The sequence below is a fragment of the Phyllopteryx taeniolatus genome, chromosome 23 (assembly GCF_024500385.1).
Source record: "Phyllopteryx taeniolatus isolate TA_2022b chromosome 23, UOR_Ptae_1.2, whole genome shotgun sequence".
NCBI lineage: Eukaryota > Metazoa > Chordata > Actinopteri > Syngnathiformes > Syngnathidae > Phyllopteryx > Phyllopteryx taeniolatus.
Window position 1 is genome coordinate 2,237,391 of NC_084524.1, and position 24,157 is coordinate 2,261,547.

The window sequence follows — 24,157 nt, forward strand, 5'->3', positions numbered from 1 at the left end:
GAGAGCGGAAACAGGAAAGGCCGCAAACCCATCGCCGCTACCTGAATGTCGTTGTGAGGGTTCCAGTCCGAGTCGAAGATGACGACCGTGTCCGCCGTGGCCAAGTTGATGCCCAAGCCTCCGGCGCGGGTGGACAGCAGGAAACAAAACTGACAAGCGCCAGGAGCTGCGAATAGGAAAGCCGAGCACCGAGGACGATTCGGGCTTAATTGCAAAGAAAAAAAAAAAAAAAGCAGATTTTCGAGGGAGAAACAAAAAAGCGATTGGTTATTTTGGGGGATAAAGCCGGTATCGCACGGGAAAGGAGTATTATACTTGTTGTCATTATTAGTATTTAAAAAGCTTAATATCAAGAAAAAAGTGGGCAAATAAATTGCAACTTAAATACTGGACTCCAACACTTTGTGTTGTAAAATACGACTTTCTTCTGGCAATATTATGACTTTTTGCACCAAAAAAAAAAGGTGACTTCATTTGCGAATTACGTTCATTAATATATTCAGCGATGTTGTGACTGTCTTTTAAAATAAAACAAGACACTTCTAATATTGCCGACTTTTTTTCTGGAAAAAATAAAACTTAAGTCTAGTAAAATAACCTTTTTCTTTAAAAAAAAAAAAAAGCTGTTACTTTAGGCTCGTCTTGTCGCACCGTTTTTTTGTGACAAAATACCACTTCATACAATATTTGTTCGACTACATTTCTAATACTATTGAGTGTTTTTTCTCTAAAATAAGATTTCATTCTCGTAATAGTGTGCGTTTAAAAAAAAAAAAGGAAAAAAACTCAAGCTTGGGACTTACCGTTGAAGCGGTCGATGGCCTCCTGCCGCAGCGCGCCGGTGATCCCGCCGTCGATCCTCTCATACTTGTAACCTTCGTAATCCAGGAAGTCTTCCAGCAAGTCCAGCATTTTGGTCATCTGCAAAGGGCGAGCGTCACCAAAACCGTGGCCAACGAGAAACTGCAGGTGACGAGGGGCGGATACCTGTGAGAAAACCAGCACTCGGTGTCCCTGCTCCTTTAGTTTCCTCAGCATCTTCCGCAGCAGCGTCAGTTTCCCGGAAGCCTTGGTGAGGGCGGAGCCCTCGTACGCACCGTTCGGCGTTTTCTGGGCCTCCTGGAACGAAACGAGCGACCGCCGCTGTAGCATTTTTGCGAAGGCGGTGACAGAGCGCGAGCGCTTTTCCCACCATGGAAGCGACGGGGAAGAGGTAGGGATGGTTGCAGCACTTCTTCAGATCCATCATGATGTTGAGCAGGGACACCTGGTTCCCGCCGCCTTTGGAGTTCAGCGCCTCAAAGTTCTTGGTCAGAATCAGCTTGTAGTATTTTCTGTGTTTACGGACGGAAGAAAGAAAAAAGACGGAGGCCTTGTTCCATTTGACAACCCTTTCGGCTTGTTGAACAACCACAAACCGTTTGGCTTCGAGCTCGCTGAAGTCGACTGTCAAACTGAGCAGCAATCAAAGAGAATTACATGTTGTATTTTTAACAAAACCACATTCACGTTGCCTTTCGAAAGGCTGCTAGCTTCGTGCAAAACACCGCAGGCTGGCTACCCAAACTAGCATTGATGGAGCAGTAATGATTCACGCTTAAACAACTAACAATTGAAAACAAACGACTATTTTCTCATCAAAATGAACACCTTGGATTTTGCGATCTTTTCCCCCAAAAAAAACAAAAAAACAAAAACGAGATATGGAGTTTTGTACTTCTGCATGGGGCTCAGCTCCACCCGCACGATGAGCTCGGTCTTGGTGGGCATGTTCTTGAAGACGTCGGCCTTCAGTCGCCGCAGCATGTGAGGCCCCAGCAAGTCGTGCAGTTTCTTGATCTGGTCCTCCTTGGAGATGTCGGCAAACTCCTCCAGGAAGCCGTCCAGGTTGCTGCGCAAGCACGTACCATACGGACATTCCCACTTCAACGTTAAATAGAACTTGATTCTTGGAGTATGTCAACTCTTTTTTTTTTTTTTTGGTAAAATAATACAACTTCTTTCTCGTAATATAACAAGTTTCTTCTCCCAAAAATATTTTTTGTAGCGTTGCTATTTTTAACGGAATTTTCGCAAAATTGCAACTTTTTTTCCTCAAAACAACCTGACTTCATTCTTGTAATATAGCAACTTTCCTTGAAAATAATAGAGCTTCATTATCATATTGTCATTTATCTCCTCAAAAAAATATACATCTTAATTCTTGTAACATTTTCCTAAAAAAAAAGCCACTTAATTCACATAATTTTCTTAAAAATAAAAAAACACTATAATTCTTGAAATATAGTGATTTTCATTCTTGTTATAATGTGACTTTTTATCTCAAACAAATACAAAAAACACTCAAATCAAATAAAAAGTACATTTAGTGACACTGACTTTTTCCACACGTAAATACAACTTCATTGTTGCAAGATAGGAACTGATTTTCTTGACGGAAAATAACTTCATTTTCATACGTTTATTGAAAGAAAGAAAAAAACCTACATTCCCTTCATGTTAAAAACACTTCTTGTGTGTGTGTGTGTGTGTGTGTGTGCGTCCTACTTGAAGCGGTTGGGCGTGAGGAAATTGAGCAGGTGGAAGAGTTCCTCCAGGTTGTTTTGCAGCGGCGTCCCCGTCAGCAGCAGCTTGTGGTCAATCTTGTAGTCGTTCAAGCGCCTGAAAAACTGCCAACCGATTGTGCGTTTTGACACAGAACGGCCACCAGAGGGCAATCACACAAGCAGTACTACCGGTACTGTATGTACTTACTGTACATACATACAATACATATGGCTCCCGACCTTCTCTCAGGAAAAAAAAAAGGCTTCTCGTAATATTGAAACTTTTTTCTCTCAGAACAATGTTTTATTTCTCATATACTGTGACTTTTTTCTACAAAATATGAATTTGTTATCATAGCATTATGACTTTTTTCCTGGAAAATATGCAGCTTTTTTTTAAATCCTGTGGCATTTCGGGGCAGGCGTGGTATTTGTGTTGATTCGGCGTACCTTGGACTGGTTATTTTTCAGGCGGTGAGCCTCGTCCACCACCAGGCAGGCCCAGTCGATGGACTTCAGCGCCGTCTGGTCGATGGTCACCAGCTCGTAGGAGGTCAGCAGCACGTGGAATTTGATCGGCGTCTCTCTCTGAACGAGAAGCCTTCGGTCATTGGCGCGAGCGCTCGCGGCGCGTTCGCGGGACTCGGCCTCACCCTCATCTTGAAGGGCTTCTTGCCCGCCTTGACGGGCGAGTCGTCGAAGGAGAACTCGTTCTCCCGGATGATGGCTCGGCTGTCCTTGTCGCCGGTGTAGGTGACCACGTAGAAGTCGGGCGCCCACATCTCGAACTCCCGCTCCCAGTTGATGATGGTGGACAGCGGGGCGCTGACCAGGAAGGGGCCCTTGGTGTGACCCTAAAATAGACAAAGAAAAGGCTTCTAAAGAAAAACAAACCAAATACGACTCCATTCTCATATTATTGCGACTTCTTCGTTGAAAAATCCAACTTAATTCTCGCAGTATCGCAACTTGTACAACTTAATAAATGCAAACTACTGATAGTGGCCCAATAAAAAGGTATGACAAATTTGGCGCATTGCGTTGCTGGAGCGCGGGTACCTCTTTAAAGAGCGAATAGAGGAAGACAATGGTCTGGATGGTCTTGCCCAGACCCATCTCGTCCGCCAGGATGGTGTCGGTGCCCTGAGCCCACGAAAACCGAAGCCAGTTGAGACCCTCCATCTGGTACAGGTGCAGCGTGCCGCCCGTCGACGTCACAAAGTCGGGCTGCTCCTCGTATTTTATGGTCGGCTGCGAGGGGCAAGGACATTTGGTGTTTTTCTTAAAGCGACACGCAGCCACTTCCGTGTGACGGGCGCTCACGTCGGTGACGGGCGAGGCGGGAGAAGACTCGTCTTCGCCCTCCCGACTCTTGCTCCTCATCCCGCGGGGTTTGTCGGGGTCTTCCTCGGTGACGGCGTCCCTGCGGAAACGTCGGGTGAGCGCGGGCCGCGTCGCCCCGAGGGGTCAAAGGCCGTACCTGTGTCTCCGGTAGTTGGCCTTGTAGATGGCAAAGTCGGGGATGTCCATGTGGTCTCGTTCCCAGGTGCACTGGTCGTAGGTCAGGTCTCGCCACTTCACCAGGTAGTGGCACATCCCTCTTTTATCCACACTGGCACACACAGCACGACATGATACAACAAACACACACGCACGGAATCCGTGAAAAGATCTCAATATCCCGTCGAATACGGGTCGAAGCCAATGTACGCAGGCTCAAATTTAAGTACGGGCACTCGGTCGGGACAAAAAAGGTGCCACCGCCGCGTCTCTAAAGGAACAACAAGAAGGGGGCGGAAGGAAAGAAGGATGGGAGGAAATGAGAAAGGGAGGACGTGCGGAAGGATGGGAGGAGCAAAGCAAGGATGTATGGAAGGAAGGAAAGGAAAGAAGGAAGAGGGAAAAGTGGGACAAAGGAAAGAAGGAAGGATGAATGAAGGAATGAGACGAGGATGGTGTGGAAAGAAGGGAGGAAGGTGTGAAGGAAGGATGAAGGGAAGGTCACGAAGAAGGATGACTGAAGGGTGGAGAGAAGGAAGGAGGAAAAAGGTTGGAAGAATGGAAAGGAAGGAAACAAGGATGTGTGCAAGAAAGGAATGAGAAAAGGACGGAAAGAAGCACGAGGCAAAGAAGGACGCAACGAATATCATCCGACTTTCACCTGTGGTTGATGATGCGATGGATCATCATCCACTCGGGCTTGATGCCGTATTTGTAGTACTCGTCTTCCATGGCGCCGTCTTCGGCGCGTCTCTTCTCGCATTTTCCCACCGAGCTCTCGTCCTCGCCGCCGGAGCCGTAGTCCAAAGCGGGCGGCTCGTCCATGTCCGTCTTCCTCTGGTAGTTTCTGTACATCACCGAGTGGAAGATCTCCAACTGGAGGGTCCGGATCATATTAAAGGGGGGAAAAAGACTTTTTTATTGAAAAGGTATGTTTCCCTTTCGTGGTACACAGGCTCCCTCTGCTGGTACACGGGGGGAAAGACAAAATAAAAATAAATCATTCCCTAAGTACAGTTCAGTTGTATTTAACTCGATGTTTTTGTCTTTACTGTTATTGATCACATCATATGGAAAATGACACATATACATATATATATATATATATATATATATATATACATACACATAATAAACAAATTTAAAAAAGGAAGAGGTAACTTTTACGTTTGTTGTTGTGGGAACCCAGATTCGGTTTTCACCTGGAGCTCTGTGATCCACGTGCAGTGCCAGTAGGATTGTCCAGCCAGCTTGACGAAGAACTCCCGCTCGGCTCGGCCCTTCGTGGGCGGCGGCGGCGGCCGGTCGGGCGCCGCGTCCGGCGCCGGGACGGGGGCCGGAGGCGGGGGCTCCCCCCACCGCCAGTGAAGGATCTTTTGCACGCGTCCTTTGATGGGCGGGCACTTGAGGGGGAACACAATGAGCCAATGGATGAAAAGTGTGGATGCAAAAGAGAAGAGAAGGAATAACATGACGGCAGGGGCTGGGCGATTGATTTGAGTTTAGTCATGAACTCGAACTTATTGCTCAGGATATTTTTTTAGGAAAGCACCAGTTTCTGCCATTCAAAAATTCTATTCTGAATTTATGAGGCTCTCACACCGCACTCTAGCTTGCCATATTTGTCGCTGGTTGCTAAGCGACCTAACAGGAAGCGGCCCGGTGCCTTTTCCCCCCTTGTTTGGACGCAAAGTAGGCTGCAATTCCGCAATGTCGATTCGTCACCTTGACAACGGAAAGCCGCGGCAAGAAAGGCCAACGGGGATCTCGGGGAGTTCGAGGACATCTAAAGCAAATCCCAGGAGGAGGAGAGAAAAATGCGATAAGCATTTAAATATTAAATTGGATTTCGGTGGAAAGATTTTGGCCCAGCCCGAACCGACAGCGAGCGCGTGACGTGACCGGCACGCGTGGGAGCCGGCGAGCGTCGGCGGAACTAACCGTGCATCGTGGACACAACCACTCTCCATTGGGGATCTCTGGCAGCGGAGGGTTGAGACAGTGGATGTGGTAGGAGGATGTGCAGGTGTCACAGCACAACAGTTCACCTCCGTCTTTGCACACCCGACAGAACTCCATGTGGTCGTCGTCCTCCTCCACCCCCGCTCCGACCTCCGAGATGGTCCTCTCCTCCGCGTCTTCCTCAAAGTCCTCAAAGTCCTCGTCTTTTGCCTCCCACTGGATTCCTTCTTTTTCCTTGTGTGGGGGAGGGCAGAGCGGAAGGAGAGGGTCAAGGCGGAAGCCGCGCGGCGATCGGGAACGCTCGAAACGTCGCCGGACTCACGCAGTGAGGGCAACTCCACTTGCCCTCGGGCGCCTTTTCCAGCTCGGGCTCCAGGCACACCAGGTGGTAAGCTCGCGGGCACGTGTCGCAGAGGATGATCTCGCCGCCCTGCTGGCACACCTCGCAGTAGTCCTGGTGGTCCGTCTCGTAGCCGTCGCCCTCCTCGTCGCCGGGGACTGGAAGGTACGCGAGAGACGGGGGGTAGATCTCATTTCTGTGTTTTCTGCCTCGTCTGTCCTCTTTTTACGTCAGATCCTCCCACCAACCGAGGCGCGAGGATAAACCGTTTTTTTTTTTTTTATATTTCTATTTCACAATACGTTGCTATTTTTCTCGCAATGACTTTTGCAATGCGGCAGGCGGCGCTTACTTTTCTTCTTCTTCTTGGCCGGCCGCCCGCGCTTGTTCTTCTTCGCGCGGCCGGAGTTGTCGGAGCGAACCGAGGAGCCGCGGACGCTGGAGTCCTCCCGCTCCGAATCGTCCTCGTCCACGTCGTCGCTCTGACGGAGACGCGAGGTTAGCCCGCCCGCAAGCGTCACCCGCGCGGACGCCGCGCTCTTACTCACAGAGCAGCTCTTCTTCCGCTTGGCGCACACGTGAGAAAGTTTGAGCCGAATGGCCGCCATCTTTTTGGCCTTGGCCGCGGCCAAAGCCTTTTTCTTGTCGGGGACTCGAGGACTTTTACTGCGCTTCTTGTAACCCGGACCTGCACATTCAAAACTCAGCGTTATTAGCGTATATAACATTTCGACCGCATTTCTTTTACCCCAGAACTAGGAACCTTACCGTCGACACCCACGGCAGTCACCGGGTCGGCCTTACGGAGCCACGCGCATTCAAAGTCACCCGTAGTATAGCGTGGAATGTGAGGATCCCGACCCCGAGTGGACAAAAATAAAAACATGCACCTCACGTGCATATTTTGTATCCGTAGTGTTGTTTTGCAAAATCAGCTTTTACCTGATTAGGCTAGGAAGCATTTGTTTTGCCACAAAAACAGCATACACTCAAAATCCTGCAGTACGGCGGAAAAAAGAAATCCGCACTGCACGGAATCTGCAATCGGTGAAGCACGAGATAGCGAGGGAACGCTGTATTGCGTACTTTTGAGCTTTTTCAGTCTTCAGTGTTGGTTCAGTTTTTTGGGGAAGGGGGACGAGTTGCTGTTTCTGTACTCAGTCCAAAGCAATCACAGTTTTGCTTTGAGTGCATGTGGTGGCATCTCGGTGCCAAGGAAATCATTTAAAGGGAGTTGAGGAGCTTCATTTAGACAAAAGTAGTCATTTGGTGCCGTCTTGTGGCATCCACAAGCAATTACAAACCCTTCTACTCACGGATTTAGAGAGGACTCGATGTGCTAGGACTTTCCAGAGGCCCTTGGGTCTTCCGCGCTGAACATAACCGACTGGAACCGAGCGGTACCAAGAACAGGGAGAACACAGCAGCCAGGACTGACCTTTGCCTTCTTTCGTCTTCGCCTTTCGGACGGGCGGCGGCGGTGGCGGCGCCGGCACAGGCGAGGCCGTCGCCGCGGAGACCTGCTCGGCGACAGCGAGTGCGGCGGCGGCGGCGGCGGCGGCGGCCGCAGCCACCGCAGCGGCGTTGCCTTTGAAGGGGTTGTTGAAACTGAACTCCCTCCACTTGGCCCCCAAGATGGTCATCATCTTGGACATGGGGATCTTGGGGTTCTTCTTGGCGATCATGGGCCTGGCAGAAGACGACATGCAAGTACGTCCCTGTGGCCGCAAAGCAAAACCCGGAGCGTCTCTGCGGGCGGTGGCGCGAGTCGCACCTCATGAACTGACTGAAGGCCTTGTAGTTGGTCAGCTGCCTGTAGTCCTCCTCGGTGAAGGTACGGTCAACATCCTCCAGGCCCCACTCCTCGGCCAGCTGGGCCGAGGTCTTCTGCTCCGCAGGCTGCTGACAAGCAAGCAGCGGTCACACAAGCCCGAGCATCAAAACCGCAACCACGACTGCGCATTTTTCAGGTAACTGTATTTTATTTTACCCTCGTGGTCTCCTCGTGACTGCTGTCTCGGTCCTCGTCATCTTTTTTCTTCCTCTTGGTTTTCTTCTCCTTCCTTTCTTTGCGCTTCTTCCTCTTCTTCTTCTCGCTGTCCGAACGGTCGTCGAAGTCCCTTTCCCGCGCCGAGTCCCGCTCTACGTGGCTGCCCTGAGCACACGACAAAACGGTGACGAGCGGCCGATGAGACCGAACAGTCGACGCAGATGCGCTCCGACGTACAATCTTCTTGCATTTTTTCTCCCTTACGGGTTCCCCCTCTTTGTCCTTCTTTTTCTTTGGCCGTCCTTTCTTTTTACACGGGAACTCCCTGTCGGACGCGTCCGCCTCGTCTTCTAGGGAGAAAGACAATCGTCAGAAAGGGACAAACAATGTGCCATCGGCCCCGCTTGAGATATTGACTCACAGCAAACGCCGCTTCATGGGAACATCCGCAAAAAACAATTTTCTATCGAGCTTGTCCAAATTTGGCTCACGGGTGAGCAGTCTATCCCGGCTAACTTTTGGGCAAGAGTTGCGGTACACCCTGGACTGGTCGCAGGGCAGACAAACAAGCATTCACACCTACGGACAATTCCGAGCCTTGAATGAACCTAACATACATGTTTTAGTCATGCAGAAGAAAAGCTGGAGCACCCGGAGAAAAGCTACACAAGCACAGGGAGAACAGATTCAAAGCTCAGACATTCTAACCACGAGCTCACCGCGCTGCCTTGAGAAAAGAGCAGCTGCAGTATAGGCCACTGGAGTGTGAAAATAGTTTAAAAAACACTTCCACTGCTTTAACAGAATGGGAAATATTCCCAAACAAAACCATTGTAGCCGAGAACGCACTCGAGCTTGCTAGCTAACCCTGGCTAACGCAGTCTGGTAACAAGCGTTGAATGTGTTTACATCGTCCAACTTCCCGGGTAAATATTCGGATGCTGACGCCGACGACGGCGCGCCGAGGGGCGGCCGCTGCGCTCACTCGAGCTCGGGGACTCGAAGGCCCCGCCGGTGCAGCGAGGAGGAGGGGTGGGGGGGGGGGGGCTCGAACTCGGGCCGCGGAGGTCGCGAGGGGGTTACAGAGCTCATTTATCAATCTGACACGGCGGCGTGTTCGAGTCTGGTCCATTCCAATCTTTGCTGTTAGAAACGTTAGAAAGACGCGACTTTGCACACCGTTTACTAGCAGTCCCAGAAACTTCTAGAACTCACCGAAATGAGACTCATTTGAGACAAAATGCGAAATAGACCTGAGATAAACCTGTTTGTAAGTCACCCGCGAAGCAGCAGCAATCGTCCTGTGTGTCGATTTACCCCGATTGCGTTTGAACGCATCACGAAAAATGTCCTGGAATGCTGTCATTCCTGTGTCACGCGTGTCACGGCGTGAAAGGGGGGTGCGGAAGATGACACTTTGGCCGTGGACACAAAGTTCCCGAGAAGAGCGAGCGTGTTTAGTGCACGTAACGGTACTTAAAACGTGCATTATTTGCAAGGAACGGGCGTCCAAACGTCGCTTTCAAAGTGTTGTTTTCACCCGGGACGCCTTCACGTACCTGGGGCGGCTGCAGTTTGCCGAGGCGCCGCCGGCGAGTTGATGTCGCTTCTGGCGTCTAATAAGTCTCCGCCGCCTCCGCCGCCGCCGCCGCCGCCGTCGTCGTCGCCTTCTTCCGCAAAATCTCCTCCCTCGGAATGAAGCGCCGTGCCCTCGTCTTCCTCACAGGCCCGCGGAGGATAGGACATGATAGTCCTCTCATCGGGATCCCGTCCTTGTGTGCAAAAAAACCCAAAAAAAACAAAAACAAAACAAAAATTGTATCGTGCTGTTTATTTAATATTCAAATCGGGGGGAATGTGAGGGGGGGGGACATTTTACACTAGGCAGAGAGCAACAAAGATGGCCGCCCTCTTATATTTATTTTTTAACAACCCCCCCCACCCCACACACGTAACCCCCCCCAATAAGGAAAAAAAAAATCCCCTTACATAAAAAATGGCTGACTTTATTATTTCAGCACCCCCCTCCTCCTTTCACTCTGTGCGCCCCCTCCCTCCCCCAAAAGCTCCACATTTGTTACTGTACAGTGAAAGGGGGGGTGCGACTAACATTGTTTTTTATACTTGTTTATGTGCCCCCACTTCCCAGACCGAGCTTGTGTGCCATCCCCCCCCCCCCCCCCCCCACCCACCCATTATCCTCAGAATTGTGGTGTCACTTTCTGCATTGCAGAGCAAATCCATCAAACATGGCCCCCACCACTGGATTTAAAAAAAATATTTTAGTGTGTGTGTGCTGGGACGGGATTAAGAAAAGAAAAAGGGGGTGGTGGGTGGGGGTTAGGAAAAAAAATAAAAAATCTGCCGCAGCCATGCCCATGACTTACATCAGATTGTATTGCTTAAAAAATTAACCGCTTGTGGTAGGGATGGAAGTCAGTGAGAGGGGATGCGAGCCCTTGTTGGGTACCGTTTCCGATGGCAACCGATCAAACGCTAACATCGTTGCTAACAACAACGCAATTGCTTGACAAGATAGCGGCCCGAGGCCACTTGAAGTTGAAGTATTCAGAAGCGATGAAATGCTGACAAGCTAGCAGTTGGTATGCTAACGTATTGCGACCCGAGTAACAACAAAATCTCCATGGCAGATAAATAAGAATTTTACATTCTGTCATGTAATCAGATGCTATTTCTAATGAGGTGATCCAATGTTAACATGCCAGCAGTTGCTATGCTAGCAGATGGCAACCCAAGCACAAAAAGCGCTACAATGCCACTGAACGGGGATTTTACCCCTCGCCGTGTACGCAGCCGGTGCTATTTGTAACGGGAAGTGATCAAATGCTAACATGCTAACAAGTGCAATGCGAACGCAAGGCACCAAAGGACAGTGGCTGCATTGTTGGCCGTCTAATACAAAAGCTCAGGCTGCACTTGAAGACCAACACAGAATACAGAAATGTCATTAGGACCAATAGTGGCTGCAGTGTACACTTGTTACATGAAATTTAATACCGGAATGGGAGAAGGATGTATGAAAGGTAGGAAGGAAAGGATGTTGGAAGGATGGAAGGAAGGAGTATGGTGCTATGAAAAGGAGGTGGAAAGAAGGAAGGGACGGAGGAAGGAATGGAGGGTTGAAGGATGGATGAAGGAAACGAGGGTGGTATGCAAGGGAGGACGAAAGAGGGAAGAGTGGAATGGATAGAAGGAACAAAAGGAAGGAGTGGAAGAAAAGGGCAGAGGAAGGAAGGATGGAAAGAAGAGTGGATAGAAGGTAGAAAGGATCGATGCAAGGAAAGAAGGAAGGGATGAAGTTAGAAGGGATTGGAGGGAAGGGTAGAGGTAATATAGAAGGAGCGAAAGAAGGAAGGAAGGAAGCAAACAAGAAAGAGAGAGAAGGAGAAAAGAAAGACAGACAGAAAGAAACAACCATGGTATGAAAGGGAGGGAGGGTGGAAGACAGGAAGGGACAGAGGAAGACAATGGAAGGAAGGTATAAAAGAAGGGAGGATGGAACAAAGGAATGAAGGAATGTGAAAGAAAGGAGGAGGCTCATCGCCAGTTTTTGGCTCTCCACAGGCTAAAACCCAAAATTGAAACCTCAACCTTTGTTTAAAACCCTAAAAATGGTTTCAAACCATGATTGGTTATGCATGTCATGACCACATGTAACCACTAAGAGTCGCTGTTTAACAAAAGTTGCGTAGGAAAACATCAGTGTGTCAACTACTTCCGGCAGGAAACCACAGAAGAAGAATGCACACATGGCAACAATCGAGGAAAACGGACCGCCGACTCATGTATGTTCATTTCGTCTTGTATATTTACGCTCTTATTATTATTATTGTGTTGCATTTCAAACCGAAAAAGTGTCTGCTTCCCGGAAGCGTTTAAGCAATCCTGTAGCTAACGAATTAGCGATCAAAAGACTGAAATGAACGGACACTTTAACATAATCATATAATATTCAGTTCGTATGTAATTAATGTCATGTTTTCGAGCCATTTGCTCAGGAGACAAACTTCATAATACAGAACATTGTGACTATGGGTATCCATAGTTTCCTTGTTGCTAAGTGAAATTGAGCCAATCAGAAAATCCTGTCGGTTGGCTCATGACATCACGAAAAAAAATCTTAGCTCTCCATGTACCACATAATGACATATAAAAACAGTTTGAAAACACAGTTCTTAAAAAAAAAAAAAAAAAAAAAACTGAACTGTACTTAAAAAACGCACTGTACTGGATTTTTAAAAAAAGTTGAGGTGGTGGTAACATTATGCACGTTTTGAACATTTAATTCATTTTTTTTTTTTTTTGCGTAACTGAGAATCACTGCACTAGTGAGTGTACTTGGTGTACTCAGGACCAGCGTGACGCGTCGTCGTCGTTCCAGGCGAGGGAGAAGCTCCAGGGCCTGCTGAACAAGAACATGAGGATCCGTATGACTGACGGCCGGACCTTGGTGGGCCTTTTCCTCTGCACGGACCGCGACTGTAACATAATCCTCGGATCGGCTCAGGAGTTCCTCAAATCCACGGGTGAGCGCGGAGCCACGCTTAAAGAAAGGTTGCCGAGCAGTTCGTTAATTTTCATGTGTTTTTTGTCTTCTTTTAAGACACTTTCTCCCAGGGTGAACCCCGAGTTCTGGGCCTGGCCATGATCCCGGGTCACCATGTGGTCTCCATCGAAGCCGAGGCGGACACGCTGGACGACGCGCAAGATTTCGGAGTGAACCATTCGGAAATGGACCTTTGATAGTGGAAGAATGGCCGTTTTCTTTAGTTTTTTTTCTTTTTAAATACCTTGGACAGCAGGGTGAATAACTTAAATTTGATGTATGTTATTAATGTCTTTCGGGTGGTAAACGTTGGGAGTCTAGCAAATGTGAGTTCATGAGGCTGTATTCTCTTTGCAGAGTCAATAACTTGAGTTATCCCTGCAGGAAGAACTGAACTTCTGAAAGGGTATGTCATCATGTTACAGTTTTCAAACAAAAACCTACTGCATCATCATTATTCAAACAGTTTTGTACTGGAATCTTGAGCTAGACAACTATGTGGCCTGTGATTGGCTGGCGACCAGTACAGGGTGCACCCTGCCTCCAACTTGCTTTTTTTATGTCAGACACACACACACACACATAGTTTGTATTTTTGTTTTTGGATCATTTTAATGCAGTTGAATTGGACCCCTGCATCAGAGTGACAACAAAAATGCGAGAGCACAAAAAACAAAACAAAACAAAAAACCTAAATAAATAACCTATGTTCTCCTCCATAAATTACAGTGTAAATAGTGGTATCGGCCCGGCACCCCGCGTCTCACTCGCAATTTGAGACGAGATGAAATTAAATTCTGACCGGTCACGGGACAAATTAAACTTCTATTTCGAGCTACCACTGTACTTTGAAGCGTCAGTCACTTTATTAAGACACTTTTGGCTTGGCAATAGTTGCAATTTGAGAGCCTTTGTTTCGGGAAATGTTGCTTCTGAAAACAAAAGTGCAGATTTGGAAATGACAAAACCAACAAGCAAAAATAATCGTCTCCCAGCATTCATTGTCCATTTTGGACAATTACTGACATCAGTCTTTGAGCAAATCAGTAAAAAAAAAAAAAAATGGCACGTAATAATAAAAAAAAATTATATATATATATATATATATATATATGAAATGTATATTTGCAACGAAGCGAAAGTGGCTTTGCAGTTTTTTAGTCAGTCAGCCATCCCCCTCCCCTCCAACAGAGTAGTCCGCGCGCTGACGCTGCAGCAGGGAGTCGGAAGTTTACTGGAACTTGAAGTGGAAGCTGCCTCCCGACTCGAAAGGGTTGAAGGAGAAGGGCCAGGCGTGTCCGTTGTGTCCGCCGCCCTGCTGCTGCTGGTTCTCCGGGTCCAACGGGTCCTCGCCTGCGTCAAACTTCTGCCTCATTTCTGAAAATATGAAGACGGTTAACTTTTAATTGCTCGTGCAAATAGTCGGGTCTGGAGCGCCTGCCCACATACTGCATCAAGGGTGAAATTATTTCCCTTATAAGAGGTTGTAAAAAATGCTGAAGCACTTAAACAGAGATTGTTATTCCATTTGGATTGATTTGTTAATTACATCAACAGCACGTACACACTCGTGAACCCAGGCCACATGAATGACGATTCGGTAATTCAACAAGCAAACCTCCACACGAGGCTCATCAATAGTATTAGCTTACACGCTAGCCTAAATATGTTGCGAGCATTATGTTGCAAGAAGTTGAGTTAACAAATCAGCGAGGGCTCACTGTAATGTGATCCCTGCTAAATAAAAATGTGGAAGTTTCCTGACCCGGGTCGGTGAGGACCTCCTTGGCCGAGGCGATGTCGATGAACTTCTTCTCCGCCTCCTTCTTCTCGGCCTCCAACTGGAAGTTGTCGGGGTGCCACTGCTGCGCCAGCTTCCTGTACGCCTTGATGATCTCCTGCTTGTTGGCCGCCCTGAGGAGAGCGCTCAAAAAGTCAAGTCACTGGAGAATTTTTTTTTTTTTAATATATCTCACAACCACACTGAACACATTAGCTATACAGCTACGAAAGGTTTTATGGTGGCAACCTATTAAAAGTGACTTAACTTTTTCTGAGGGGAAATGGCTGCTTGTGTGTGTGTGTTGAGGCAGTACCGGCTCACTCCGAGGATTTTGTAGTAGTCTCTCTTGTGCGAGATCTTGAGCAGCTTCCGCGCTCGCTCCAGCCCTTCTCGGATGTCGTTGCTGTCGGCGTCGAACTCCTGCGCCTCCTGGTAGTCCTCCACGGCTGCGGGGCGGGGGGGGGGGCGACATCGGAATGAACGACAGCGTCACCGTACGGTACCGGCGCAAGGCGTGGCTTACCTTTCTCGTAGTCCTGGTTGAGGATGAAGGCCTCGGCGCGGTCGCGCAGGATCCTGGCGTTGCGAGGGTCCCTCTGGTGCGCCTCGGAGCACACGTCGATGGCCTCCGTGGCCGCATTGACCTGGAAATGGCCGCATGCGTTCTGTCTATACGTGGGTGGATTCGCGTAGAGCCCTCACAGCAAGACAGCGTCTCACCTTGACGAGACAGAAGCAGATTCTTTCCTTGGCCAGGTTGGTGTAGTACGGCACGTGGGGGTCCGCTTTCATCACGCCCTCGTACTTCTCGATGGCGTCACGGTACCTGTTAGACGAGCGGAGCGTGTCTTAGTAAAGGTGGGCCGAGAGGGCGCGGCGGCGTCGCGCCCCACCTTTCCGCCCGGATGAGCTCCTCGGCCGAGTCCAGCTGCTTGCTGAGCTTCTTCACCTGCTTGTAGTGGCCCAGGCACTCCTTGTCGTCCTGGTCCAGCTTCAGACACTCTCGGACTTGGCTGCGTACAAGGCAAGGAGAGAGTAAGGTGGGCGGGAGAGAAGAGGGAATGCGGTGGGGGTCCCGACCCACTTGAGAGACTCATGGTGCTCCCCCAGGCTGTAGTGCAGCAGGCTGATCTTAAGGAAGGCGGCACGGTTGTCGCTGCGCAGCCGGGTGGCGGGCGCCAGGTCTTGGATGGCCTTCTGCGGGTCCCCCGTGCGGAGGTAGCAGTCGGCGCGGAGCTCCCGCATCTCGGGATCCCACGGCGAGATCTAGCGGGAAGGTGGCGACAAGTCCAATGTGGGCTAGGGCTGGGCGATTGAGCCTTCACATCAAATCTCACATTTGCTGCACGAGAATTGAGATTTGAAATCATTTTTTGCTGTTCGCGGCAGGGCTCGCTTCCTGTAGCGCCACATTTTCCTACTCTACGTGAGGTGAGATTTTGCTGACATTTGCATTGGCAATCATCCTAACAAATAAAGGTTCACCCCGAATCCAAGACCCCCTTCTTCAAGTACCTCAATGACTCGCTCCAGCACCGAGATGGCGGCGCCATAGTCGGCCCGGTGGTACGCCACCCGAGCGTCCTCCTGCAGCTCCTCCAGGTCTCGGGCTCTCGCCAGCTGCTCTCGTGCGTCCGCGTACTCCGGAGAGGGCCGGAGCTGGACGGCGGGGGGGGGGGGAAAAAAAAAACGGTACAACCTCTGCCTCAATCTGAGCCAGGAAAAACCCTGAATAGGAGTCGAACAGAAGGCGTTAGATGCGCCCACCACTGCTTCGAAGTCGTCGCGGGCCTCCTGCGCGTTGCCTTGTTTCAAAAGGATGTTGCCCCTCTGCAGCCGGGCCTGGGAAAGCACAGACGGACGTAATGGAAGGAATGTTTCGCGAAGCCAGCAGGCGTGGGATTTTTGTATTTTTTCCCCCCTCACAGCAAGGAAGTCCGGCTTGAGCTGGACGGCCCTGGTCAGGTCGGGGAGGGCGGATCGGGACTTGCCCATGGCCAGGAAGACGGCGGCGCGTTTGTAGTAGGTCAGGTAGTTCTTTGAATCTACCTCTGGACACAGCAAGATTCGGCGTTTAGTAGTGTAAACCATTCCAACTCCAAGCCTCAAATTCAACAATTCAGTTATTTCCACAGCATTTCAATTCAACTTCAGCTCGTCATCATTCACAACTACAGGCAATTTCTACAGAAATGGTAAACTCTTGTTCAGTGATTGAAAATGGTACTCACTGAATTAAATTAAATTGTTGATTTAAAACATGCAAACCAATTAGGCGTAGGCCAGTATCAAATTCTGATTGGGTGACAGCGAACTGATGTTAGCTAGTTATCTGACTCAGTAGCAAGTCAATAGTATTGATTTCGCCAATTGTGAACAGGCTAACTCGTAGCTGGTTGCAAACGTTCAATTAATATATTGATGTTACTTTGTCCAAGAGTGATGGGTGGCCTTCTCATAAATGTGAAATCATATTGCAAGTATCGCCTCCTCTATTTAACTTTTAAGTCCAGCAAAATACATTTCATCATAAAGAAGAGTTTGTTGGTCACCAATTCAATACAATTGACGGAGAAATGTGACAAACTCAGATTTAAAGCGCTCTAAATGTGGCTACTTGTTTTTGAAGGGACTCTTGCGCCGGATTTGAATGAGTGACGACCGTGATTACCGGGGAGCTTACCCACAGCAGAGTGGTAGTGGGACAAGGCTTCAGCCAGCTGACCGGCTGCCAAAAGTTTGCGGCCCATCTCCAAGTGATGCTCAATCTCGCCGCCAGTCGCCCCCAACACGCCTGGAACCCGTCGCGGTCGTGGTGAATAATCAAACACGCTCCCAACGAGCATTAGACACAGCGACGTGTGCCGCCTTACCGTCCAGGATGACACAAAGCAGCGACAAGGAGCACAGCACCCCGCCCGGTCCGGTCAAGCGGCCCCAGTCCATACCGGCGACGGTTGATCAATTCACGTAAAACGACGTGGAACTCATTGAAACGCTATCCTGCCATGAAAGCGTTCTCCCGACTGGAATTGCTCGGAGGAAACGACGAGCCGAGTTTACGGTCCGGCTGTGCCAAAGTTCCGTGTGAAAACGCAATGCTCGGCAGGAAGGTTCCTGCACGAGACCTGGCGCGTTTAACGCAACGTTTCGCATCAGGAAAAAAATAAATAAATAGTAACTTCGATTTAATGTCTTAGGAAGGAAATAACTCGTACATACACGCAAAAAACTATAAAAGTCTTTTTTTGTGTGCGGTATATGGCGACCCCGCCCCTTACGCAGTTTCCTCGATATGATTGGTCCGTACGACAGCACATTCGCTTCCGGTTCGAGACGCGGCCTCTTCTCATTGGACAACAAGCGGCACGTGGCGTTCACGCGCAAAAACAAAAGAAAAAACATCCCGTAAAATCTATTCAAATTAACTGACGTTGAGAAGAACTAATTCACCTAGAATTCAACATTTGTCAATTGATTCAAACCGTTCCGATGTCAGTGTCATGTGCTGAAAATGTGTTGTTTATTATTTTTCACCTTCCCACGTTTCAATTAAAAAAAACTAATTATCAGACAAAATGAACAAATTCACCTTAAAATCAGCATTTCAAATTCAACTTCAAAATGTTCAACATTCCCACCAAAAATCCTTGCTTCTTTTTTGGCCATACATTTGTATTTGTACAACTCAAATGATAAAATGACACAAAATTAAAAGCAATGTTCAACATGCACAGTATGTTTATTGTGCGAAATTGTAAAAAGAAATATAAAAAAAACACATGACTCGAGAATCAAATGAATAGATTTACACATCTGAATACTGTACATAAATAACATTGCGGAACATTGAGTACAAAATATAACAAAACAATGAGTCTATTCCACTAGAAAATGTAATCATTTGATGAGTATAAAAAGAAAGATTCCATTCAAACGTATGCATTTCGGCCATAAGTGCTGGCAGCCACGCTTCTGGTCCGGGCCGGTCCAGAATAAACCGTACCCCTGCTTTGATGAGGCAAATGGCTGCGGAATTCGTAATTAGCACAAGATTAAACCAAATAACATTTTGGGTTCAGAGCGGGACGGCGACACTTACTACTTCTCCTGCGAGCCCGTCCTGCAGGAGCACATGAGACAGGCCCCGCCGGCGATGGCGAGCACGGCCGAGCACCACCCGATGTAGAGCCCCTCGCCGATTTCGAACCTGCGGCGGGAGAGACGCGAGGGTCAGGGCGGGCGGCGCTCTTCCCGCTCGCGCGTGTCGCGGCGTCCGTACCTTGTACCGGGGTAGAACGGGTCGAAGAAATCCTGGGTGATGTTGAAGGCGTACCAGGACACTGCCACCATTGTGCACAAACCTATATATTATATATATATATATATATAATGAATCATTAAGAAAATAGCAGATGACAAACAAGTCCAAAAGTCTTAATTATTACAAAAATGTATTTCAGGCTTCCACATTTCTGAACCAATTCACACCATTCTGAATGTTACACTCATTCACGACATCCAGGTTATTATTATTATTATTTTTTTTACCTTCCTTGAATTCCCACTACTCCCATACTTTTACAAAATAATTCAATCTCGCGTGAAAATGTTACAATTGTCACCTTGAATTCCACATTTCTCAACCACGTCGCACTGTTCCAATGTCAAAATACGCAACTCATATTTTCCACTCTCCCTACGATGCAGTAATTCAAGTTAATGGCGAAATTAAACAAGTTCACCTCAAATTAAATGATTCAATTCAAATGTATTGCACGTAGAAGTGAAATAAAAACTGTGCAAGGACAAAAGCTTAAAAACTAACTGTTCTTTAAGCTGAAATGCAAACGTGTTGTAGTGAAAAGTTGAAAACAACCGAACTGTACTTAGGGAGTTATTTCTTCAAGTACCACTAGAGGGAACCCGCATACCGTTATAGAATTTTATTTTATTTATTTATTTATTTATTTTTTAACTGGAGAAGTACTACAAATTTCTCTCCAATATTTCAGCCTTTTCTTTTTGTCTCGGATTCTACATTTCGTCTCCAGCATTTCAGTGTTTCAATTTTGCAGCCTTTACGCAATTTCTACAAGGGGTCAAAGAATTCTCGAGCACACCAGGACAATGCCACCATTGTATGCAAATCAATATTTTTGGGGGGGGTTATTAATCATTAAGGAGACAGTGGCTGCCAAACAAGTCCAAAGTCTGACAGGAAGAACAGATTTTTATAAGTCATAAAATGCATCCTTTATCATTTCGAAGGTGCTTTACAGCAGTCATATTCGATGATACAGTAAATCTTGAAGCAGTGATTCCCAGCCACACGTCACCACGGAAAGTGATCCAATGTCATTTTATTGGTCCAAAATTGATGAGTTACATGCTACAAATGTAACTTTGTTCATCCGTTTCTGCCAGCGACACATGTGACTGGCAGAACAATTCAATGCTCTTCCACTAGATGGCGGAAGGTCCAATTAACCTGTTAATTGTGCAATCCATTTTGCCATTCATACAACAAATTAAGTCATGGCAGGCTCACATTGAGTAAGTAAATTCGTTAGTAAAGTATTAAATATTTTAACACCCCAAAAAAATGACCTGCAAGCACAAAATGCATCAAAAATACCGTACGTATCGTAGTGTCTGTGTCCATGCATGTTCCTTTAAGAGGCGGGACTTGGAAGTCCCATGTACTGTAACACTACCTTGCAGGATGAAAAGCACGCCGGCGCAGCCCGCGATCCGACCCTTGAGCACGTAGTTGTCGCCGCCCGCCTTGGAGCACTGCACGCCCACCAGCGCCGCCATCAGGCCGAAGGTGCCCATCACCACTGACGTGATCATGAGGGCGCGGGACGCCTGGATGTAACCTGGGGGGAGGACGAGGACATACCGAGGTTATCCGGCTTCCGCAAAGCGTCGGCCGTCGGGTCCGACTTACCGTTCAAAGCGAGCAGGGACGGGAATTCCCGACAGTTGTGGATGCCGGTGGAGTCGGTGGCGCAGGACATCCAGAGGTTCTCGTAGATGGTGGACGTGGTGATGACGTTGCCGTCCACCGTGGACGTCTTCCAGTAGCGGTTGGGCAGCGCCACCCCGACCATCACCCAGCCGAGGAAGCCCAGAATCGACGCCACCACTTCCACAGTCGGATCCATGATCGAATCCCTCCCACCCCGCCCACCCTCGAGTCCAAAAGCGGCGAGCAGGAAGCGTGCAGATAACGGGAAGGCCGATCAAAGCATCGGCCCTGACGGCTTGGAGGAGAAGTGTGAACGCTCGCCACAGATGTGGATTTATATCACCTGCTCTCTCCACCCACTTACAAACACACACACACACGCACACGCATATCTTCCCCCACTAACAACCCCAAAATGGAACAGGTGTTTATCAGTTCACGCAGAGTCCAATGGTCACACGAGCAACAGCGCACACTTTGCATGTTTTTTAACTATATACACACATTCAAGGTAGTTGGCAGTCGCATTGTAATCATTCTATTCCATTTTAAATCTGTATTCCTCCTTGCGCTTTTCTCTGTTTTATGACGATGAGTTACTAGATTTTTCCGCGGTGTCATTGACCACAAATTAAACGAAGGCATAAAACGACGGCAGGAGGCGTTGCTTTGCAAACAGCTCCAGCCATAAATATTTATGACAGGGCAGGACGCGCTCGTCAAATGATTTCATATGAACAACAGGCCACACTTACTTGACACCAATAAATAGATCCTCTGTCATTGGGTTATTCTAGAAGTAACCAAGGCAATCGGACGTGTCCGAAACATTACTCGTAGGCCGCCAAATTGGTGATGGGCTCGCGTTTTTATCGGAACGGTGTCACCTCGGTGACCTGTCCGCGGCCTCTCTCCCGCTATCAGTCGGCTAATTAATCCAGACACACAAACACAGAAAGCATGTTGGGCAAGCAGAGACCTTTGTGATGGCATTTTTTTCCCCCACTCGCCCTAATTCAAGACAAGTGGAAGGGGGAAAGGAAACTGGTGTGCGCTAAATATTGCAAAGCCCTCCGGAGGACGCAGGGTGCCCACGGAGCCCGAAAATCTCAATAATTGGATTTTCACGCTGTACGTTTTTTAATATATATACATCCTAAAAATTTATATATAATTCTAGTAAGTCAAATATAGTGTTAAAACAGATGACTAAAAAGGAATTTAAGAAGGTAAATTTAAAATAAGTTTTTAAAAAAATTTGAAAAAAAAACCCTCACAAAATGTAGCATTTTATATACAAAAAATATTTTTTATAAAACCAAATATATATAAATATTGCATGAAATAATGGAAACAATACAAACTAATCTAATAAATCATAAAGTAAGTTCGACCATAACAAGAATCAGTCGTTTGTCGCTGGGGAGTTTCGGTGCTGCTGTCAGGTGAGTTAATGAGTAACACGCCACGAGGCAGATAACACACACACACATGTCGTCGTAAAACAACGTTGACAAATTGTATTTCATCTTTGTGTCAAGATGAATAGAATGCCAGCCAACTAGGCCAAGTCGTGTCGTTTACAAATTTTTTTCCATGTTGACGTAAATGCTCAAAAGTTAAGATCGCAATGTACTCTGTGGTAACTTCCTGTGGCGGTGCCGATAAGGATGGAATTGTTTGATGCGAGCAGGTGACTCAAGTCAACATGTTTCCGTTTTTTTTTGTTTTTTTTTTTTTATTGATGATCAGGGAAAAAACAAGCTATTAAATTGGGGACATTTGACAGAACATTCCCTTCTCAGGAGATTAGCATTAGAACAAATTGGAATATAAATACAAGCTTTGTTTTGATTCTTTTTTTGTTATGTACACAGGTGGCAGCTGAGGATGAATGGTCAACGGCAATGCAAAAGATAATACGTCAATGGACCTGCCCAGCAAAAAAAAAAAAAACGTTCCGGTCGGTTAATATTTGGGCCCTCGCTTTGCCACGGCCAGGCCGATGAGCCCGGCTAACCCGGCCACGCCCAGGCTGATTCCCCCCACGATCGCCATGCCGACCAAGCCATCTAGAAAACAAGACGGGTTCAGGCAGCAGTCGCACACCCGCACTCAACACTCAGTCAAATCTGTCAATTTTACCTTTTTTCAAAGCCTTGTCGATGAGCGCCTGCAACTCCAAGGCCTGCTTGTTGCCGGGCTCGTTCTTCAGGAGGATGCGATGTACTTCAGGGCTTCTTCGTACTCCTGCGAGAAGGACGCGACGCCATTCACGTATAGTGTTGTCCATCCGATGCCACCGAATAGTCTCAATGCTTTTGTTCACTCAAATATATTTATTCGTGCGGAATGAGGTCGAGCGTTTCACCTTGAGACGGTAGTTGGCCACGGCAAGGTAGAAGAAGAAGTCGCGCGTGTCATCCTTGGAGGCTTTCTGGACAAGTTCTTTAAGACAACAACAACAACACGCAGAATGTGAGGGCAATTACGAGGACGCAAAAGAAGGCAACACTTACATACAACACTCACCCTCCAACAACGCAATTCCTTTCTTGATGTCGTCGGTGTATTTGCTCCGGATCAGACACCAAGCGTATTCAAACCTGGTCTCCTTGGACACGGCTCCCTTCGCTAGCTCATTGTTGTATTTCTTCTCAAATTTCTAGAAAAATAAACAATATTCGGTTCATTTCAGCATCACACACAACGAAAACGACATCACCTCTGCCTCAAGTTGAGCCAGGAAAACCCCACAGTCAGCATCAAACTTCAGATAAAGAGTTGTTGGAGATATAGCCATCTTAAAAATAAGAGTATCTATGCATGGCAGTGTCAAAAGGTGGTAGAATGGCTAAAAGGAAAGTAGTCATTTGTATTTTTACCCGGTTTTTGTAACTCAAATGATCTGTAAGACATTCATTTTCAACTGTTATGTTGGGAAATGAGTATGAAATGATATTTACGTGTTTTAGGATCATAAATCGGGGTGTATTTAGGGTTTAACACGTGAATATAAGCAATTATAATCATTTTTAAGTAGCTGGAGCGTAGTTCAAAGACTTTAGTTAACGTTATTATAACATCCAAAGGGGCATTAGCATTAGCTACGCATGTGACGCGACAATTAGTCGCCGAAAAGAAAACTTGGTGTTTGGGAGTGTGGAAGCGGTGTTACACGCACGTCTGCTGCTTGGACTGCGAGCTGTCGAACGATGAGAAGGGTGCAGAAAGGGTTTATAAAACACGGGGGGGGGGACTTACTAGCAGGTCCTCGGGAGCCACAACGTCGCTCAACACAGCCTCCATGTTGCGGAAGTGGCACGCTTCCGACACGCCCACCTTTTAACGTCACCCGTGACGTCAACGCGTAGGCAAAACGCATACGTGTAAAATAAATCAATAAAAAAGGGAAAAGTACGATGAAAAAATATGAACTTGGTTATTTTTTAAATAAACAAAATGAAAGAAAATATACGTATTTATTAAAGAATT

At 47.6% G+C, this 24,157-nt stretch overlaps 5 protein-coding genes across 24 annotated transcripts in view; 1 reads left to right on the plus strand and 4 right to left on the minus strand.

The window, feature by feature from the left end:
* chd3 (chromodomain helicase DNA binding protein 3) overlaps positions 1-10,224 on the minus strand; it is a 26,673-nt gene extending 16,449 nt beyond the window's left edge. For 2 of the 12 annotated variants that reach the window (XM_061762957.1, XM_061762950.1), the window contains exons 1-22: positions 9,554-9,879; positions 8,576-8,688; positions 8,339-8,503; positions 8,123-8,247; positions 7,787-8,037; positions 6,897-7,036; positions 6,701-6,830; positions 6,331-6,506; positions 5,988-6,242; positions 5,249-5,449; positions 4,708-4,922; positions 4,027-4,158; positions 3,870-3,969; positions 3,606-3,797; positions 3,200-3,400; positions 2,997-3,134; positions 2,548-2,669; positions 1,718-1,891; positions 1,193-1,334; positions 988-1,119; positions 804-921; positions 42-166 (exon numbers count right to left, since the gene is read on the minus strand). In XM_061762957.1, coding sequence (XP_061618941.1) covers positions 42-166; positions 804-921; positions 988-1,119; positions 1,193-1,334; positions 1,718-1,891; positions 2,548-2,669; positions 2,997-3,134; positions 3,200-3,400; positions 3,606-3,797; positions 3,870-3,969; positions 4,027-4,158; positions 4,708-4,922; positions 5,249-5,449; positions 5,988-6,242; positions 6,331-6,506; positions 6,701-6,830; positions 6,897-7,036; positions 7,787-8,037; positions 8,123-8,247; positions 8,339-8,503; positions 8,576-8,688; positions 9,554-9,827 — 3,621 coding nt within the window. In that variant the 5' untranslated portion in view covers positions 9,828-9,879. The other 10 variants (XM_061762959.1, XM_061762960.1, XR_009786679.1 and 7 more) reach the window with 9 other exon arrangements.
* naa38 (N-alpha-acetyltransferase 38, NatC auxiliary subunit) lies at positions 9,706-17,875 on the plus strand. Of its 7 annotated transcripts, none has more exons than XR_009786687.1 (5): positions 10,544-12,144; positions 12,711-12,885; positions 12,963-13,182; positions 13,263-13,311; positions 17,318-17,875. XR_009786687.1 is itself a non-coding variant. In XM_061763038.1 (4 exons), exons 2-4 carry the CDS (start codon positions 12,109-12,111, stop codon positions 13,100-13,102), a joined length of 321 nt encoding a protein of 106 aa, XP_061619022.1. In that variant the 5' UTR covers positions 9,706-9,810; positions 12,084-12,108; the 3' UTR covers positions 13,103-13,359. The 7 variants fall into 7 exon arrangements, 2 of the variants coding, with proteins under 2 accessions (XP_061619022.1, XP_061619021.1); XR_009786688.1 differs by having other exon boundaries at positions 12,963-13,162; XM_061763038.1 differs by lacking the exon at positions 17,318-17,875 and adding an exon at positions 9,706-9,810 and having other exon boundaries at positions 12,084-12,144; positions 12,741-12,885; positions 12,963-13,359.
* dnajc3b (DnaJ (Hsp40) homolog, subfamily C, member 3b) lies at positions 13,492-17,701 on the minus strand. Of its 3 annotated transcripts, XM_061762995.1 has the most exons (12): positions 17,562-17,701; positions 17,372-17,482; positions 16,615-16,739; positions 16,456-16,530; positions 16,204-16,347; positions 15,773-15,954; positions 15,582-15,701; positions 15,409-15,514; positions 15,212-15,332; positions 15,002-15,134; positions 14,671-14,819; positions 13,492-14,282 (listed from the first exon to the last, which is right to left on the minus strand). In XM_061762995.1, the coding sequence occupies exons 1-12, from the start codon at positions 17,632-17,634 to the stop codon at positions 14,137-14,139; spliced, it is 1,485 nt and encodes a 494-aa protein (XP_061618979.1). In that variant the 5' UTR covers positions 17,635-17,701; the 3' UTR covers positions 13,492-14,136. The 3 variants fall into 3 exon arrangements, with proteins under 3 accessions (XP_061618979.1, XP_061618976.1, XP_061618977.1); XM_061762992.1 differs by having other exon boundaries at positions 16,204-16,530; XM_061762993.1 differs by having other exon boundaries at positions 16,456-16,739.
* Positions 17,876-18,411: 536 nt separating the features above from the next.
* On the minus strand, positions 18,412-21,280 carry cldn15a (claudin 15a). Its single transcript, XM_061763031.1, has 5 exons — positions 20,642-21,280; positions 20,406-20,570; positions 18,971-19,052; positions 18,791-18,898; positions 18,412-18,717 (listed from the first exon to the last, which is right to left on the minus strand). Exons 1-5 carry the CDS (start codon positions 20,856-20,858, stop codon positions 18,621-18,623), a joined length of 669 nt encoding a protein of 222 aa, XP_061619015.1. The 5' UTR covers positions 20,859-21,280; the 3' UTR covers positions 18,412-18,620.
* A 1,099-nt stretch (positions 21,281-22,379) lies between these two features.
* fis1 (fission, mitochondrial 1) lies at positions 22,380-24,041 on the minus strand. The gene is given in 6 exon segments (XM_061763032.1): positions 22,380-22,734; positions 22,808-22,882; positions 22,885-22,912; positions 23,034-23,110; positions 23,195-23,327; positions 23,927-24,041. Coding segments are annotated over 6 exon segments (462 nt in total). The 5' UTR covers positions 23,972-24,041; the 3' UTR covers positions 22,380-22,630.
* Positions 24,042-24,157: the final 116 nt, after the last annotated feature.

What these genes read in the sequence shown, in the direction of transcription:
- naa38 (XM_061763037.1), top strand. Translation starts at nt 12,109, where the DNA reads ATGGCAACAATCGAGGAAAACGGACCGCCGACTCAT. An exon ending in AAAACGGACCGCCGACTCAT is followed by an intron (nt 12,145 to 12,710) that starts GTATGTTCATTT and finishes TGGTGTACTCAG; the next exon opens with GACCAGCGTGACGCGTCGTC. An exon ending in GGAGTTCCTCAAATCCACGG is followed by an intron (nt 12,886 to 12,962) that starts GTGAGCGCGGAG and finishes TCTTCTTTTAAG; the next exon opens with ACACTTTCTCCCAGGGTGAA.
- dnajc3b (XM_061762992.1), bottom strand. Translation starts at nt 17,634, where the DNA reads ATGGACTGGGGCCGCTTGACCGGACCGGGCGGGGTGCTGTGCTCCTTG. An exon ending in CCACTACCACTCTGCTGTGG is followed by an intron (nt 16,740 to 17,371) that starts GTAAGCTCCCCG and finishes TGCTGTGTCCAG; the next exon opens with AGGTAGATTCAAAGAACTAC. An exon ending in CAACCAGGACTACGAGAAAG is followed by an intron (nt 15,135 to 15,211) that starts GTAAGCCACGCC and finishes CCCGCCCCGCAG; the next exon opens with CCGTGGAGGACTACCAGGAG.
- cldn15a (XM_061763031.1), bottom strand. Translation starts at nt 20,858, where the DNA reads ATGGATCCGACTGTGGAAGTGGTGGCGTCGATTCTGGGCTTCCTCGGC. An exon ending in GTCCCTGCTCGCTTTGAACG is followed by an intron (nt 20,571 to 20,641) that starts GTAAGTCGGACC and finishes TCCTCCCCCCAG; the next exon opens with GTTACATCCAGGCGTCCCGC. An exon ending in CGTGCTTTTCATCCTGCAAG is followed by an intron (nt 19,053 to 20,405) that starts GTAGTGTTACAG and finishes TATAATATATAG; the next exon opens with GTTTGTGCACAATGGTGGCA.